At 45.4% G+C, this 19,112-nt stretch overlaps 1 protein-coding gene across 8 annotated transcripts in view; it reads right to left on the reverse strand.

Annotated features, from left to right (window-relative positions):
• NPL (N-acetylneuraminate pyruvate lyase) overlaps nucleotides 1-19,112 on the reverse strand; it is a 29,920-nt gene that overhangs the window by 6,697 nt on the left and 4,111 nt on the right. For all 8 annotated transcript variants that reach the window (XR_008330887.1, XM_053391114.1, XM_053391119.1 and 5 more), the window contains 5 exons: nucleotides 18,860-18,933; nucleotides 11,659-11,746; nucleotides 9,441-9,498; nucleotides 8,444-8,519; nucleotides 513-605 (listed from right to left, as the gene is read on the reverse strand). Coding sequence is in view for 7 of the 8 variants with exons in the window: in XM_053391114.1 (XP_053247089.1) it covers nucleotides 513-605; nucleotides 8,444-8,519; nucleotides 9,441-9,498; nucleotides 11,659-11,746; nucleotides 18,860-18,933 (389 nt within the window). In the remaining variant the exon portion in view is untranslated. The remainder of the gene's footprint in view (nucleotides 1-512; nucleotides 606-8,443; nucleotides 8,520-9,440; nucleotides 9,499-11,658; nucleotides 11,747-18,859; nucleotides 18,934-19,112) is intronic.

The following is a 19,112-nucleotide window of genomic DNA, read 5'->3' on the forward strand; positions in this document are numbered from 1 at the left end:
TTGATTAAGGATGAATATGGAAATGCAGAATAATTTTGTCTATATAAAGAACCAAGAAGAGGGAATGGAGGGAAGTCATGAGGTTTAAAGAACCTCAAAGACAAGGTTTTGAAAAAGGTATTTGTGAATTTGGGGATGGGGGGAAGTACTATTGTGATTAAATGTGGAATTCAATTGTGAAAATCAATAAAAATTTATTTACAATAAATGTATCTTGGGTGTGCTCTAAATGATTTGTGTGGATCTGCCCCTAATCAATCACCAGTACAAATCAACGTTCTAGTGAGTTTAGCAATATTATTTCCAAAGATGGAATTAGCTTCTATGCTCCTTAGACCATGTCTCTACTAGTACAATAGATCTATCTTGACCACCACTACATTCTGAAGCACAATCCTATGCATTTGACACTTGCCTAAATTAGTTTAAACACCAAACATACACAGAAAGAGCTGCTGAGTCCAACTTTTCCCTGAGATGTAATTAGGATGGTCTAGACGAGTAACACTTACTTTTTATACCGGTCAGGGGAGGGATGTGGTAATAATAGAATGGGATGCCTGGGGCTTCAGATGCAACACCCCGCAAAAAGGCAACTAGAGCATCTAAATAAGAGAAGACAATGAAAGCAACTGAAAACCTGGGTAATTTTGAAGAGCACACCTCCTGTGCAATGTAGGCCTATGTGACATGCAAGCAGCAACCCGAAACTGCCTGCACAACTACCCCCCCTCCCCACCATCCAACACACAGAGTTTAAAATCCACTCTTGAAGGGGTGCTGTAGTCGCTAATTCAACTGGGTCTTCATCTTCCCAGCTCAGTTGCCAATTGGAAATATGTGGCTGGACGTGGAGAGACCAAAAAGGAGATAAGGATTGTTCCAGGCTTTCATCTGGGATTCCCAAACCACCAGATCTGATTCATGTCAGTGAGGATAAATGATGGTAGCATCTCAAATTAGCACAGAATATGTATGCAGGAAGATGCAAGAACAAAAAGACTGCAGACCCGTATCTTCATTACTCGTGAATTGTGAGATGAAAGTCCAGGCTCTATAAAAGTAGAAAACTTCCCAGGAGATTAACTAAGTATATTCAAAGCTTAGCTGAATCCTTCTGCATGGTACGCAGACGTGGACCTACAGCCATTACTTTTATCTTCCTCTATATTCATGGATGGGCATACTCTGCACTAAAAGAAAACACACACACACACACACCCAAAACATTCTAGCTAAGGTAACCTGAAATCTGTACAAAGAAAAATGGGCTTTTGCAGCCTATATAAATTATGCAAATTTGTATAATTTATCATGCTCATCTTGCATAATTTATTCTGCCTCTGTCAGTCAAGAGGAGAGGCAATGAGCTACGGAAGGCACTGGAGCCTCACCTCCTGATCACTGGAATTCTTATTCAGCCCCCACTCTGGCTTCTGAGATTTTACAAGGTCCATTACCTGATCATTTTAATGTGTGTCTTCCAAGCCACAAGGACTGCAAAGTTGGTTTCTTTCCTTTTCAAATGGAAGCAGAGATCCACAGGAAGGTGAACCTGCCCCCAATGCCACATTTTGTGGCTTTTCTACACTCCCATAGAATACAAAGAGGGAATGTAAATTGAAAAGTAACGGCCAAGGCATTGATTATGCAGCAGTTAACAGAATCATAGAATCATAGAATCATAGAGTTGGAAGAGACCACAAGGGCCATCGAGTCCAACCCCCTGCCAAGCAGGAAACACCATCAGAGCACTCCTGACATATGGTTGTCAAGCCTCTGCTTAAAGACCTCCAAAGAAGGAGACTCCACCACACTCCTTGGCAGCAAATTCCACTGTCGAACAGCTCTTACTGTCAGGAAGTTCTTCCTAATGTTTAGGTGGAATCTTCTTTCTTGTAGTTTGGATCCATTGCTCCGTGTCCGCTTCTCTGGAGCAGCAGAAAACAACCTTTCTCCCTCCTCTATGTGACATCCTTTTATATATTTGAACATGGCTATCATATCACCCCTTAACCTCCTCTTCTCCAGGCTAAACATGCCCAGCTCCCTTAGCCGTTCCTCATAAGGCATCGTTTCCAGGCCTTTGACCATTTTGGTTGCCCTCCTCTGGACACGTTCCAGTTTGTCAATGTCCTTCTTGAACTGTGGTGCCCAGAACTGGACACAGTACTCCAGGTGAGGTCTGACCAGAGCAGAATACAGTGGCACTATTACTTCCCTTGATCTAGATGCTATACTCCTATTGATGCAGCCCAGAATTGCATTGGCTTTTTTAGCTGCCGCGTCACACTGTTGGCTCATGTCAAGTTTGTGGTCAACCAAGACTCCTAGATCCTTTTCACATGTAGTGCTCTCAAGCCAGGTGTCACCCATCTTGTATTTGTGCCTCTCATTTTTTTTGCCCAAGTGCAATACTTTACATTTCTCCCTGTTAAAATTCATCTTGTTTGTTTTGGCCCAGTTCTCTAATCTGTCAAGGTCGTTTTGAAGTGTGATCCTGTCCTCTGGGGTGTTAGCCACCCCTCCCAGTTTGGTGTCATCTGCAAATTTGATCAGGATGCCCTTGAGTCCATCATCCAAGTCGTTGATAAAGATGTTGAATAAGACCGGGCCCAAGACAGAACCCTGTGGCACCCCACTAGTCACTCTTCTCCAGGATGAAGAGGAACCATTGATGAGCACCCTTTGGGTTCGGTCAGTCAGCCAGTTACAAATCCACTGAGTGGTAGCATAGTCAAGACCGCATTTTACCAGCTTCTTTACAAGAATATCATGGGGCACCTTGTCAAATGCCTTGCTGAAATCAAGGTAGGCTACATCCACTGCGTTCCCTTCATCTACCAGGCTTGTAATTCTGTCAAAAAACGAGATCAGGTTAGTCTGACATGACTTATTTTTCAGAAATCCATGCTGACTATTGGTGATCACAGCATTCCTTTCCAGGTGCTCACAGACTGTTTGCTTAATGATCTGCTCCAGAATCTTCCCTGGTATTGATGTCAGACTGACTGGGCGGTAATTATTTGGGTCCTCTCTTTTCCCCTTTTTGAAAATAGGGACAACATTTGCCCTCCTCCAGTCTGCCGGGACTTCGCCTGTTCTCCAGGAATTCTCAAAGATGACTGCCAGTGGTTCTGAAATCACATCTGCCAGTTCTTTTAATACTCTTGGATGCAGTTCATCTGGCCCTGGAGACTTGAATACATCTAGACTAGCCAAGTATTCTTGTACTATCTCCTTAGTTATTCTGGGCTGTGTTTCCTCTGCTGAATCATTTGCTCCAAATTCTTCAGGTCGGGCATTGTTTTCTTTATCGGAGAAGACTGAGGCAAAGAAGGCATTGAGGAGTTCAGCCCTTTCTGTGTCCCCTGTTTGCATTTCACCATCTTCTCCTCTGAGTGACCCCACTGTTTCTTTGTTCTTCCTTTTGCTACGAACATACCCATAAAAGCCTTTTTTGTTGCTTTTAACCTCTCTAGCAAGCCTGAGTTCATTCTGTGCTTTAGCTTTTCTGACTTTGTGTCTACACGTGTTGGCTATTTGTTTGAATTCCTCTTTGGTGGTTTCCCCCCTTTTCCATTTTTTGTACACATCCTTTTTTAATCTTAACTCAGTTAAAAGTTCTTTAGATAGCCACCCTGGCTTCTTTAGGCACCTTCCATGTTTCCGTCTCATTGGTATTGCCTGAAGTTGTGCTTTTACTATCTCCCTCTTAACAAACTCCCAGCCATCATGAACTCCCTTTCCTTTTAGTATTACTGTCCATGGGATCTCACCAAGCACTTCCCTAAGTTTTATGAAGTCGGCTTTCTTAAAGTCGAGAAATTGAGTCCTAGTATGCTTGGCTGCTCCTTTCCGCTGTATAGTAAACTTCAGAAGAGCATGATCACTCGCGCCTAATGATCCTTCCACTTCTACCCCACTAACCAGGTCATCAACATTGGTTAGGACCAGATCTAAAATGGCTGTTCCTCTTGTTGCTTCTCCCACTTTCTGGACAATGAAGTTGTCTGCAAGGCCAGTGAGGAATCTGTTTGACCTTATGCTCTTGGCTGAGTTTGACATCCAACAAATATCCGGGTAATTGAAGTCCCCCATTACTACTATCTCCCTTCCTTTTGCATGCTTGGCCATCTGTTCCAGGAAGGCATCATCTATGTCCTCCGTTTGGCTTGGGGATCTATAGTAAACTCCCACAATGAGGTCACTGTTATTCTTCTCTCCCTTAATTTTGACCCAAATGCTCTCACTTTGGCTTTGAGGTTCTAAATCTTGGATCTCTTCACAGGTATACACATCCCTGACATATAACGCCACTCCTCCTCCTTTCTTGTCTGGTCTGTTTCTCTGAAATAGATTGTATCCCTCCATTATTACATTCCAATCATGGGACTTATCCCACCAGGTTTCAGTGATTCCTATTATGTCATATTTAGTTTGCTGTACCAAGAGGTCAAGCTCATCTTGTTTATTTCCCATACTTTGCGCATTAGTGTACAGACATTGAAGTCCATTAATCATTCCCCCGTGTCTCTTATTTAAGGATTTTTTCCTCCCACCACTAGGTCTGCGTGCTGTTTGCTCCATTCGGTCTATGACATTTGGATGATCATCTTCATCAATTGATAGACTCCTACCTTCAGGAGCACTGTCTCCCTCCCCCACATTAGTCAGTTTAAAGCCCTCCTGATGAGGTTTCTGAGATTTTTTGCAAAAACATTCCTCCCAACCGTTGTGAGGTGCAGCCCATCGCTTGCCAGAAGTCCATCTTCAAGAAACTGCAGTCCGTGATCTAAGAATCCAAACCGTTCCTGTTTACACCATTTGCGAAGCCAGTTGTTCACTTCCACTATTTTTCCCTCTCTCCCTGGGCCACGTCGTTCAACTGGGAGGACAGATGAGATGACAATTTGTGCATTTAATTGCTTCAATTTCCTGCCCAGAGCCTCGTAATCTCTTTTGATCTTCTGGAGGCTATTGCTTGCAGTGTCATTGGTTCCCACATGAACCAAGAGGAAGGGGTATTTGTCAGTGGGTTTTATGATTCCTTGCAGTCGTTCAGTTACATCTTGGATCTTAGCCCCGGGGAGACAGCACACTTCCCGAGACATCTTGTCAGGCCCACAGATCACTGCTTCTGTTCCCCTCAGTAGGGAATCCCCTATCACCACTACACGCCTCTTCTTAGGTCTGGTCGGGGTTCTTCCGTGAGCTGTCCGTTCCAAGGTCGCCTGCACATTCCCTGAGGACTGCCTTTGCTGCTCGTCTTCATATTCCTGATCGACTGTAATGAGGGAGAGATCCTCAAATGGAGTCTGCTCTTCGTCTTCCATGCTAGGGGAAAGGACCTCAAAGCGATTGCATATTTCTAAACAATCAGAGCGAACCCTGGGCCTCCTACTTCTTTGAGTCACGTTTCTCCATATATCTGGCTCCTGTGTTGGTGAACTAGCCTCCTTCTCAGGGGAGTCCCCTGTCTCCTCCTTGGTGGAGACGGTGTGCTCTGTTGCTTCCAAGAAGAGCTCCAGCTCTCTAATTCTTTGGAGCGTAGCTACACGTTCCTCCAGTTGCTGGACTTTGTCTTTTAAGAGGGCAATCAACATGCAATTGCTGCAGGTAAAGCTGCCTGCAACCTTTGGCAAGATGGCAAACATTGCGCAGGAACCACAGGGGACTGCAGCTGTTCCCTCACCCTCCATCTTGAGAAGGTGTCGTTGGGGGTGACTACAGCGGTCCTCCATCATAAAAAGCGTGAAGACAGGACAAATAAATCCCCCCAAATAAACCTATATCTCCCCCCACAAACGTTTGAGACTAGCTCCCCTAAATCTAAAAGATGGATCAAACTGCCGCTGCCCTACAAGCTCTGACAAGCTCCTCCCACAGCTAATCCCCTACCTCAACAGAAGCCCTGCCCCCTCTGACCTTTGCACAGAGAAAGCAGCTAATCAGCCACAAGAAACTCACACAAGAAAACCCTTTTTGTTCCTTCTTCAGCCGCTGCCCTACAAGCTCTGACAAGCTCCTCCCACAGCTAATCCCCTACCTCAACAGAAGCCCTGCCCCCTCTGACCTTTGCACAGAGAAAGCAGCTAATCAGCCACAAGAAACTCACACAAGAAAACCCTTTTTGTTCCTTCTTCAGCCGCTGCCCTACAAGCTCTGACAAGCTCCTCCCACAGCTAATCCCCTACCTCAACAGAAGCCCTGCCCCCTCTGACCTTTGCACAGAGAAAGCAGCTAATCAGCCACAAGAAACTCACACAAGAAAACCCTTTTTGTTCCTTCTTCAGCCGCTGCCCTACAAGCTCTGACAAGCTCCTCCCACAGCTAATCCCCTACCTCAACAGAAGCCCTGCCCCCTCTGACCTTTGCACAGAGAAAGCAGCTAATCAGCCACAAGAAACTCACACAAGAAAACCCTTTTTGTTCCTTCTTCAGCCGCTGCCCTACAAGCTCTGACAAGCTCCTCCCACAGCTAATCCCCTACCTCAACAGAAGCCCTGCCCCCTCTGACCTTTGCACAGAGAAAGCAGCTAATCAGCCACAAGAAACTCACACAAGAAAACCCTTTTTCTTCCTTCTTCAGCCGCTGCCCTACAAGCTCTGACAAGCTCCTCCCACAGCTAATCCCCTACCTCAACAGAAGCCCTGCCCCCTCTGACCTTTGCACAGAGAAAGCAGCTAATCAGCCACAAGAAACTCACACAAGAAAACCCTTTTTGTTCCTTCTTCAGCCGCTGCCCTACAAGCTCTGACAAGCTCCTCCCACAGCTAATCCCCTACCTCAACAGAAGCCCTGCCCCCTCTGACCTTTGCACAGAGAAAGCAGCTAATCAGCCACAAGAAACTCACACAAGAAAACCCTTTTTGTTCCTTCTTCAGCCGCTGCCCTACAAGCTCTGACAAGCTCCTCCCACAGCTAATCCCCTACCTCAACAGAAGCCCTGCCCCCTCTGACCTTTGCACAGAGAAAGCAGCTAATCAGCCACAAGAAACTCACACAAGAAAACCCTTTTTGTTCCTTCTTCAGCCGCTGCCCTACAAGCTCTGACAAGCTCCTCCCACAGCTAATCCCCTACCTCAACAGAAGCCCTGCCCCCTCTGACCTTTGCACAGAGAAAGCAGCTAATCAGCCACAAGAAACTCACACAAGAAAACCCTTTTTGTTCCTTCTTCAGCCGCTGCCCTACAAGCTCTGACAAGCTCCTCCCACAGCTAATCCCCTACCTCAACAGAAGCCCTGCCCCCTCTGACCTTTGCACAGAGAAAGCAGCTAATCAGCCACAAGAAACTCACACAAGAAAACCCTTTTTGTTCCTTCTTCAGCCGCTGCCCTACAAGCTCTGACAAGCTCCTCCCACAGCTAATCCCCTACCTCAACAGAAGCCCTGCCCCCTCTGACCTTTGCACAGAGAAAGCAGCTAATCAGCCACAAGAAACTCACACAAGAAAACCCTTTTTGTTCCTTCTTCAGCCGCTGCCCTACAAGCTCTGACAAGCTCCTCCCACAGCTAATCCCCTACCTCAACAGAAGCCCTGCCCCCTCTGACCTTTGCACAGAGAAAGCAGCTAATCAGCCACAAGAAACTCACACAAGAAAACCCTTTTTCTTCCTTCTTCAGCCGCTGCCCTACAAGCTCTGACAAGCTCCTCCCACAGCTAATCCCCTACCTCAACAGAAGCCCTGCCCCCTCTGACCTTTGCACAGAGAAAGCAGCTAATCAGCCACAAGAAACTCACACAAGAAAACCCTTTTTCTTCCTTCTTCAGCCGCTGCCCTACAAGCTCTGACAAGCTCCTCCCACAGCTAATCCCCTACCTCAACAGAAGCCCTGCCCCCTCTGACCTTTGCACAGAGAAAGCAGCTAATCAGCCACAAGAAACTCACACAAGAAAACCCTTTTTGTTCCTTCTTCAGCCGCTGCCCTACAAGCTCTGACAAGCTCCTCCCACAGCTAATCCCCTACCTCAACAGAAGCCCTGCCCCCTCTGACCTTTGCACAGAGAAAGCAGCTAATCAGCCACAAGAAACTCACACAAGAAAACCCTTTTTCTTCCTTCTTCAGCCGCTGCCCTACAAGCTCTGACAAGCTCCTCCCACAGCTAATCCCCTACCTCAACAGAAGCCCTGCCCCCTCTGACCTTTGCACAGAGAAAGCAGCTAATCAGCCACAAGAAACTCACACAAGAAAACCCTTTTTGTTCCTTCTTCAGCCGCTGCCCTACAAGCTCTGACAAGCTCCTCCCACAGCTAATCCCCTACCTCAACAGAAGCCCTGCCCCCTCTGACCTTTGCACAGAGAAAGCACAGAAACAGCTCACATCCTCTGGCTTTACCGCTGCACATCCCAACAACATTGTTCTTCACAGTACTGAAGACCTGCCTGGGATGTGGATGGAAAGAGGGGAAATAATACAGTGGGACCTGCCTCCTCACCTTTCTTCACCTGTTTGAAGAAAGAGGGGGCGATGACAGCTATGCCATCCGCTCCTATTTCTGCTGCATGCTTAGCCTGAAAAGGAAGGAAAGAAATTATATCAATAGAGATTGGCACCATCACGGAAGTGCTAGAAAAGGAACAGATCACTTGTCTATTCCTCAATTACATGAGAATTCCCCAGCTAGAGTTATATATACAAATATAACTGGATCTCCCGATGGTATTGTTTCTATAGCCATTCCTGGCTGTTTTGAGGAGGAGGTATTCTGATTGCAAAGCAATTCTTTTGGTGGGCTTTATGTGTCCTGATCATCCACAGTGATCATATGCTAACAATCAGCTACTCCAAGTATCTGCAATGCAAATAACACTTTATTTTTTTAAGTAGCCGGAACCCACTTACATTTGGTGCAACCATACACTCACCTTATTTTCTTCCTAAAGCTGCTTCCCTGAACCTGGCGCTCTGCAACTGATGTCAGACTCCAACTTCCATCATCTCAAGCCAGCGTGGCCCATGGTCAGGGATGATGGGAGTTGTAGTCCAACAACATCTGGAGAGTACCCGGTTGGGAGAGGCTGCTTTAGAGGGACCAGAAGACCTGCTATCCTTCATAGGAGGCGGAATTTCAGCAAGTGTAGCTTCTCAACCCTGCACTGACAGGAAGGGAGCCAATGTGGCATAATGGTTAGAGTGTTGGACTAGGATGTGGGAGACCAGGGTTCAAATCCCCACTCAACCATGGAGCTCACTGCCATTGGGTAGCCTTAAGCCACTCATTCACACTCAGCCTAACCTCCCTCACAGGGCTGTTGTGATGATAAAATGTGCAGGAGGAGAGTTATATATAGTATGCCACCTTGAGCTCCTTGGAGGGAAGGCGGGATATAAATGCAGTGAATAAATAAATGTAGGCGGGACTTTCTCCTTGTGCAGCCAAAGTTCATGGAGGATAAAAACAGGGGGGAAATACATTAAAAACACACACTCACCAGTCCCTTTGCTTCTGGTAAACTGAGTGCGCCAACATGAATAATCACGTAATCCAGTCTACAAAGAAGAAAAGAGGAAAGAGTTTGTGTGTGTGTGTGTGTATAGTCTTATTGCTGACAGTCTGCAGTGCAAGCATTTCATAATATCTATTTAACTGCAACCTTGTCGAGGACAAACTCATGTATTAAAACCAGGTCCATGTGCATGTGCATGTATGTCTCTATTTATATCAGGGCGGGGAAACACAGACCCAGAGGTTGCATAAGGTCTCAACCCCGTTGTCTCCAGCTATTTTTGCCAGGGTGGGATGTGCCCCCGAGCCATGACAATGCTGCTTGCTTGCCTGAATGGAGGATGGAGAGTGTGAGGGATAGCAGCCTCTCAACTTGTAAAGGTCTCCCTGATCTAATATCTTGGAATAGAAAATCTGCTTTGCTGAGAGGCAATTAAGAATTAACAGAAAAGCAGAACAGGACACTTGATTCCTTCCTCAGACACCTCCAGTCCAAACTGCTCCACAGCTTTCCCTCTCCCTTGACAGTCTTTCACTTGCTTTCAAATGATCTGTTCTAAAGCAACTTGAAGAAGAAGAGGAGGAGGAGGAGGAGGAGGAGGAGGAGGAGAGCATTGGGACTTAATGTGCAGTTAGCCTCTCAGTGCACACACATCAGCATACAGACGTGTGTTCATCACATGTGACAACGTGCAACACAGGGATATATGCCATTTAGTCCAGTGAAGAGGCATATTTATGCAGAAATGCAGGTATTTCAAAAAGATGAACAGCAAAATGGAACACAGAGCAAAAGTAGAACGCTGTCTGTAGGCCATGTTTCAAAAACTTGTAGGGGAAAAGGAGCACATTGAGTCACATCCCCCCCCTTCATGAGTGCCCCAGAAACTCTTCTCTGAAGATTCGTGCCTTCACTTAGCAAGATTCAAAGCCAGCTTAATCAAAAATAAATATCTTAAGTGGTTTACATAAAGTACATAAATATTCATAAGAGAACACCAATTAAGAAAAAAGAATGCATGATATTCAGTGGGAAGTCCAGGAGTCGCAGGACCATAAAAAGAGCTCTGCTGGGTCAGGCCCATGGCCCGTCCACACGGTCCAGCATCCTGTTCTCACTGCGGCCAGCCAGGTGCCTCACCTGAGCTCCACAGCGCTCTCCCCACTGGGCTTCCCAGCCACTGGCATTCAGAGACAAAAGGACTCTGGCTGTGGAGGTGGAACATCACCACCATACAAAGCATCACCGTTGGCAGGTGCTACCTATGCCAGCAAACTGTGGAATGGTAAAAATTATTATTTGGCCCACTCACAGCCGCTTTACAGGTGACATCCACGCGCTCTTATAGAATCAGAGAATTACAGCTATTTAAAGTTTAAGCAGTAGTCAAGGTAGCAAATTAAAAAGACAATGAAAGGGGGCTGCATCAAAGCTGTTGAAATCATTTTTAGCAAGCTTTTTGAAGGGGAGATTAATCTTTAAAAGCAGAAACCAATATATCCACAGACTTAGTATTACGAAGTTAACATCTGCAAGTAGAAGGAAAAGGATTTTTAAAGCTTTCCTGCTCTGTCTGCTCTGCCCTCCAGTGATTTCTACATAATTCATACATAGAATCATAGAATTGTAGAATTGGAAGAGACCCCAAGGGTCATCTAGTCCAACCCCCTGCAATGGAGGAATCTCAACTAGATGCACGGTCACACAACCTTTGCTTTAAAAGCCTCCAAGGAAGGAGAGTCCACCACCTTCTGAGGAAATCTGTTCCACTGTCATAAAAGGTAAAGCTATTCTTTCATCTCTGAACCAGCATCATCGCAGCCCAAGCATTCTGTCTTAAAGAAACAACACTCTCTCTTTCCCCATATCCCGCCTCTCCATCCTTATTTTCAGCCTGCAAGGAATGGTATAGACAAAAACAAGACAGACAGCTCTCCTCCTACAAATATCCACTTTTATTTTCCTTGTTTTCTTTGAGCAATGAGAAGAAATAAAGAAATCTGCTGGAGATGAGAGACAGACGTTAACATACTGCAGCTTGTTACTTTCAGCAGTAGTCTTGAAAAACTGTTCCCCTTTCCCTGGCCTTTAAAGGGAAAAAAGGAAGGAAACAGAACACAGATTTCACAATCAACTGTCTTTGCTTAGATAGCCAGTGATTTCCATGAAACACACCAATCTGCGCCCCCCCCCAGTTACTCACTTATCTTTGCCCTTAGTCACCCACTCTTCGGCCAGCTGCTTCCTCTCCTGAACGCTCAGGGACAGGCCTTCTCCTGTGGTTCCATTTACTGTGACCAAAAAAGGAAAAAATGGAAGTATTTGCACACATAGAAAGAAGAGATTTATTTTTTTTGCAGGGGGAATGATTACTTCAGCATGTTTGCAGGAAGCCTTGCTTCACAGCTTGTAATAATAATAATAATAATTTTTTCTTTATCCCCCGCCCTCCCCAGCCAAGACCAGCTCAGGGGGCTAACAACCAATAATAAAAACAAGTTGATTAAAATACAATTTAAAATATTAAGATACAACATTAAAACATTAGGATGCAGCCTCTTCACAGGAGGAGAAAGGAAAAAAGAAAGAGAGGGAGGGAATCAAATTGGCTCCAAGCCAAAGGCCAGGCGGAACAACTCTGTCTTACAGGCCCTGCGTGGAGAAATCAGATCCTGCAGGGCCCTGGTCTCATGAGGCAGAGCGTTCCACCAGGCCGGAGCCAGTGTTGAAAAGGCCCTGCCTCTGGTTGAGGCCAATCTAACTTCCTTAGGGCCCGGGACCACTAGTAAAGGTAAAGGTACCCCTGCATGTAGGGGCCAGTCGTGTCCGACTCTAGGGTTGTGCGCCCATCTCACTTAAGAGGCCGGGGGCCAGCGCTGTCTGGAGACACTTCCGGGTCACGTGGCCAGCGTGACGAAGCTGCTCTGGCGAACCGGCACCAGCGCCACACACGGAATCGCCATTTACCTTCCTGCTATAAAGCGGTACCTATTTATCTACTTGCACTTAACAAAAAAAATTTTTTCCTTCCAGTAGCACCTTAAAGACCAACTAAGTTAGTTCTTGGTATGAGCTTTCGTGTGCATGCACACTTCTTCAGATACACTTGAAACAGAAGTTGCCAGATCCCTCTATATAGTGAGAAGGTGGGGAGGGGTATTACTCAGAAGGGTGGTGGGAATGGGTGATTGGCAGATAGCTGTGATGAGCCTGTTGACGACTCTTAACGACTGCAATAGGTCTTACAGGAAAAAGCAAGGGGTGAGAAGGTGAAAAATGGCTTTGTCATGTATAATGAGATAAGAATCCAATGTCTTTGTTCAGACCAGGTCTCTCCATGGTTTTAAGTTTGGTAATGAGTTGCAATTCAGCAGCTTCTCTTTCCAGTCTATTTCTGAAATTCCTTTGTAGTAAACAGCTACTTTGAGATCTACGATGAGCAATTAAATAGTCCCGAGATGGTATGTGTGATGTTGTTGGGGCCAGTAATGGTGTTGTCCGGGTGTATGTGGCAGCAAAGTTGGCATCTGGGTTTATTGCAGGCTCTGGTGCCAGTGTCCGTGTTACGTCTGGTTGTAGTATTATTGTGGGTTAGGAGTTGTTTAAGATTGGGTGGCTGTCTGTAGGCAATGAAAGGTCTTCCTCCCAGAGCTTGAGAAAGAGAACTATCATTGTCCAGGAGAGGTTGTAGATCTCTGATGATGCGTTGTACTGTTTTAACTTGGGAGCTGTATGTGATGACTAGAGGTGTTCTGTTATTTTCTTTTTTGGGTCTGTCTTGCAGCAAGTTCTCTCTGGGTATCTGTCTGGCTCTGTTGATCTGTTGTCTCACTTCATCTGCTGGGTATTTTAGTTCTAAAAAGGTTTGCTGTAGATCTCTTAGGTGAGAGTCTCTGTCTGTAGAATTGGAACAGATACGGCTGTAACGTAGTGCCTGGCTATATACAATGGACTGTTTGGTATGTTTGGGATGGTAGCTAGAGGCATGTAGATATGTTTGTCGGTCAGTTGGTTTACGGTATAAGGTGGTGTCTATGTGCCCATCCTGTATTTTTATAGTAGTGTCCAAAAAATGTATTTCTTGCATAGATTGATTCATTGTTAGGTTGATTGTGGGGTGAAAATCATTGAATTTCTGGTGGAAGGTGTCTAGGGTCTGTTGACCATGTGTCCAGATGATAAAAATATCGTCAATGTATCGCAGGTACAAGAGAGGTTTGAGTGGGTAGGAGTTTAGGAAACGTTGTTCTAAATCTGCCATGAAGATGTTGGCATACTGTGGGGCCATGCGGGTGCCCATTGCTGTGCCGCTGATCTGAAGGAACAGGTCATCACCGAATTTGAAGTTGTTGTGGGTAAGGACAAATTGGCAGAGTTTGGTGGCAAAGTCCGCTGTGGTTTTATCTGAAATGGTGTTCCTTATAGCTTGTAAACCATCGTTGTGTGGGATGTTGGTATACAGAGATTCCACATCCATAGTAGCTAGTATAGTATTGTTGGGAAGATTATTTAAAGATTGTATTTTCCTCAGAAAATCTGTGGTGTCACGTACATAGCTGGGAGCACTGATGGCATATGGTTTCAGAACAGAGTCCATATAACCGGAGACACCCACTGTAATAGTGCCAATACCTGAAATGATGGGGCGTCCTGGATTTCCTGGTTTGTGTATTTTAGGTAGAAGATAGAAAGTTCCTGGTCGAGGTTCTGTTGGTGTGTTGGTGAGGATCTGTTCTTGGATGTGTGGGGGTAGCTCCTTAACAATCTTGTTCAGTTCTTTTTTGTATTCTTGTGTGGGGTCTGAGTCCAATTTTATGTAAAAGGCGGTATTGGAAAGTTGTCTGTGAGCCTCCTGAATGTAGTCAGTTTTGTTCATGATGACGACAGCTCCACCTTTGTCTGCTTCTTTAATTATAATGTCTGGGTTGTTTCTGAGATTATCTATGGCTCTCCTTTCAGCATGGTTTAGATTTTGTTGTAAGCGATGGTGTTTTCTGGTCACATCTGTTTGGATTCTGTGGCGGAAGCAGTCAATGTACAAGTCCAGTGTGGTATTGCGTCCATCAGAAGGGGTCCATGTGGAGTCCCTTTTTGTGTAACACTTTTTCGGTGGTAGTTGGTGGTCAGTGTTCTGTTGGGAGGGTCGTTGTTGTTCTCCAGTGGGTTGAGAGGTGTTGTGTTGTGAAGTTGTTGTTTGTTCTGCTTTGTCTTGTTGTTGTGTGTGTTGAAAATACTCCTTCAGGCGTAAACAGCGGAAAAATGCTTCCAAGTCCCCGCAGAACTGAATCATGTGTGGGGATTTGGCAGGGCAGAATGACAGTCCACGTGAAAGGACTGATTCCTCAGCTGGACTGAGTGCTTGCTGTGAGAGATTGACAATATTGTTGATCTTGTTTTGATTAGTAGCCTGTAGGTTGGAAAGGTTAGAGAGTTTCTTGTTTTTCTGTTTTTTCAGTAGCTCCAGTTGAGAGTGGTAAATGTTTTGTTTTTCCTTTTGGAACTCTTGCCAAGCTTGGTGGTTCCTGATAGAGTTGTCCAATACAAGGAGTTCCTCCTTTATTAGCTTCTGTTTAGAGTAGAGAACGCTGATCAGATGTTTGAGCAGCTTCTTTTTTTAAAAAAAATAAATTTTTATTAAGTTTTCCTTTTGCCAATTCGTCACACCAATGTTTACATATTTTCGATTTTCGTACTTCCACCAGCTCCTCCAACAATCATCCATATACACTGTTTATACACATTTTCTATATTAAATATTGCCAATTGGTATTATCCTTTGCTTTCTGTTTCTTTTGACAATACATCTTTAACTATCACAAAGCCTCTTTAAATCCCACTAGCGTTATCTGTTCATCACATATGCTTTCCAGATAATCCGCAAACTTCCCCCAGTCCTCGATGAACTTGTGATCCCGTTGGTATCTAATTTTCCCGGTCATTTTATCCAGTTCTGCATAATCCAAAAGTTTCATTCTCCATTCTTCAAGAGTCGGTAGTTCTTCTTGTTTCCATTTTTGGGCCATTAATGTTCTCGCTGCTGTTACGGCGTATTGAAAAAGTTTATAGTCCCTTCTATTTATCTCTCTTCCTGTTATTCCTAACAAAAAGGCTTCTGGTTTCTTTATGAAAGTATATTTAAACATCTTCTTAAACTCATTATATATCATTTCCCAGAAACCCTTTACCTTCTTGCATTCCCACCACATATGGAAAAACGATCCTTCTTTCTCTTTACATTTCCAACACTTATTACATGTTTTATACATTTTTGCTAACTTAACCGGTGTGATGTACCATCTATATACCATTTTCATGATATTCTCTTTTAACGTCGTACATGCAGTAAATTTCATATTTTCATTCCATACTTTCTCCCAATCAGCCAATTGAATATTATAGCCAAAATCTCTGGCCCAATGTATCATGACCGACTTTATCTCCTCATCCTTTGTTAAACCTTCTAACAAACACTTGTTTGAGCAGCTTCTTAGAGAAAGTGTTGCATAGTTTTCTTGCATATTCAGTGGGATACGTGGATTGTAGAGGGTTCTTAATTCTAAGACCCTTGGCTATAATGTCCAGGTTCTTGCATTTAGTAAGAAAGAAGATATCAGTCTGTACCTGTGCAAGTTTCTTGGTGAGGTTGATGGACTTCCATTTCATGCGGCTCAATGTGGTGCCTTCCATAGTTCCAGTTACAGATAGGTAGCCGTGTTGGTCTGCCATAGTCAAAACAAAAAAATTTTTTCCCTTCCAGTAGCACCTTAAAGACCAACTAAGTTAGTTCTTGGTATGAGCTTTCGTGTGCATGCACACTTCTTCAGATACACTGAAACAGAAGTTGCCAGATCCTTCTATATAGTGAGAAGGTGGGGAGGGGTATTACTCAGAAGGGTGGTGGGAATGGGTGATTGGCAGATAGCTGTGATGAGCCTGTTGACGACTCTTAACGACTGCAATAGGTCTTACAGGAAAAAGCAAGGGGTGAGAAGGTGAAAAATGGCTTTGTCATGTATAATGAGATAAGAATCCAATGTCTTTGTTCAGACCAGGTCTCTCCATGGTTTTAAGTTTGGTAATGAGTTGCAATTCAGCAGCTTCTCTTTCCAGTCTATTTCTGAAATTCCTTTGTAGTAAACAGCTACTTTGAGATCTTGTATAGAATGTCCTGGGAGATTGAAGTGTTCTCCTACTGGTTTCTCTGTCTTGTGATTCTTGATGTCCGATTTATGTCCGTTTATTCTTTGGCGTAAGGTTTGGCCTGTTTGTCCAATATAGAGAGCTGAAGGACACTGTTGGCATTTGATGGCATATACAATGTTAGACGATGAGCAATTAAATAGTCCCAAGATGGTATGTGTGATGTTGTTGGGGCCAGTAATGGTGTTGTCTCTTCCAACTCTATGATTCTATGATTCTAGGTGGGCAGGAGCTGGGACCGAAAGACGGAGCTCACCCCGTCACGGGGATTCGAACCGCCGACCATATGATCGGCAAGTCCTAGGCACTGAGGTTTTACCCACAGCACCCCCCGCGTCCCTAGTGGTCCCGGGACCACTAGGGTGTTGCTATTTATGGACCTTGAGGCTCTCCGTGGGGCAGACTGGGAGAGGCGGTCCCATAGGTACGAGGGTCCTAGGCCGTGAAGGGCTTGAAAGGTCAAAAGCAGCACCTTAAATCTGACCCTGTACTCCACCAGGAGCCAGTGCAACTGGGAAAGCACTGGGTGAATATGCTCCCATGGCAGAGACCCCGTGAAGAGCCTCGTGGGGTGCATTGTAGGAACATAGCAAGCTGCCTTATCAGGGCCGGCCCACTCATGAGGAAAGGTGAAGCGACTGCCTCAGGCGGGAGAATCCACAGGGGCAGCAGTTCTGGCCTCCAAGGAATGTATTAGCGGCGGTGGCGGCGGCAGCATCAGCACACCCCATGCCACCTCTACAGTGGCCTCTTGGCCAATAGGAGGCACTGCTCATCTCCTCCCACCATCTATCTCAATGTAGATCTTTAGTCCCCCTGTTCCTGATGCAGATCTTTGCTCACCCCTTCTTCCCTGGAGGGGTGGGGTGGGCGCCATTTTGTGGTTTACTGCAGGGGCCAAAATGTCTTGGTCCAGCCTTGCGCCTTATACTGGGTCAGATCTGTTGGCCCATGGTACAAGGGCTAAAGTTCACAGAGAGGTTTTTTAAAAAAAACAATCTCTCTTCCCAGGGAACTCTGGGAACTATAGCTCTGCGAGGAGGAATAAGGGTCTCCAAACAACTCTCAGCACAGTTCCCACAATTCTTTGGGGGAAGGATGCACATGGGACCTATCACAGCAGAAACTTCCATGGAGAAGGCTCCGTTTCAGAAACAAGTACCTACAAAAACCACACGCTGCAACAATAAATTAGCCATTTCAGTTGTCATAGGCCTCCCTGGAGTGAATATGGGCAGCCAAGTTATCTTCCAGACTGTGCATAGACTCTTTTGATAAGAAGAGCTCTGCTGCATCAATCAGACCAAGGGCCAGCATCCCATTTCCCATAGTGGCCAATCAGATGCCTTCCTACATTGCAGGGGCTGGACTAGATGACACTTGAGGTCCCTTTCACCTGTACAATTCTATGCCTCTGGAAAGCCTAGAGTACAATAGCACTCTCCTGCTGTTGCTCCCCAAACCATAGCTGTCAAGTGTCCCTTATTTGAAGGGGCAGTCCCTTATTCCAGCGCCATGTCCCGCTGCTGTCCCTTATTGATGGATGTCCCTTAAATTTCAAAGGAAGCAGCTCCTCTCCCTCCCTCCCTGCCAGGGAGGAGGGAGGCTCCAACTGTGTTGCTTGGCTGTGTTGCTCACCCAATAAGAAGTCTAAGAATGACTGGGGGGTGGAGCTTGCATGCCTTGTGTGTGGCTAGTTAATGCAAGCTGAGGGGGGTTTTGAATGCTGGACGCCATTTTGTTGCACGTGCTGCTGCAAACTTTGCAGTGCAAAGCCAGGCCGGGGAGCCATCTTAAGTTGAGGCTGCATAGACCTTGTGGTGCATGTGATTCAGATTCTATTCAGTTGAACCTCTGGTTACAAAGTTGGTTGGACAGTGTTCTCAAAGCTACCAGCATGAGTTTGACCAGACTGCAGGAGGACAGGAAGACTGGAGTGCCTGGAACAGGTGAGGCTGCAGGTCCCTTATTTTGGCTGCTGGCCCCTTATTTTCAAAGCTGCTGGTCCCTTATTTTCAAATCTGTAAGCTGACAGCTACGCCCCAAACTGACACATTCAGAGGCGTGGTATTCTAATCCTGAAGGTAATATAAAGTTATCACGCCATAGTGTGTCATCTTAGATGTCTGGGGCTGAAATGATAGCCATTTGTGTGTAGGAGACAGTCCACACAAAAGCAAATGGTCTGATAAGCCATATCTTACCAAAGACATTCTTCACACCTTGCTCACTTATCAGGTAGTCCACATATTGGCCAATCACAGAGAGGTTGATTTCTCTGAAGAAAGGAACACAAGACAGGAAGCATGATCACCTATATCCGTAACTGAAAAGAAAAACCCAGAATGTGAAGTGCCAGGCAGGTACACATGAAAAGTGAACCTGAACAACCAATCTTCCCTCGCCAGACAGATCATAGAATCATATGATAAAAGGCATCACTCCCTGCAGGACGCT

This window comes from Podarcis raffonei, chromosome 6 (genome assembly GCF_027172205.1).
Source record: "Podarcis raffonei isolate rPodRaf1 chromosome 6, rPodRaf1.pri, whole genome shotgun sequence".
Lineage (NCBI taxonomy): Eukaryota > Metazoa > Chordata > Lepidosauria > Squamata > Lacertidae > Podarcis > Podarcis raffonei.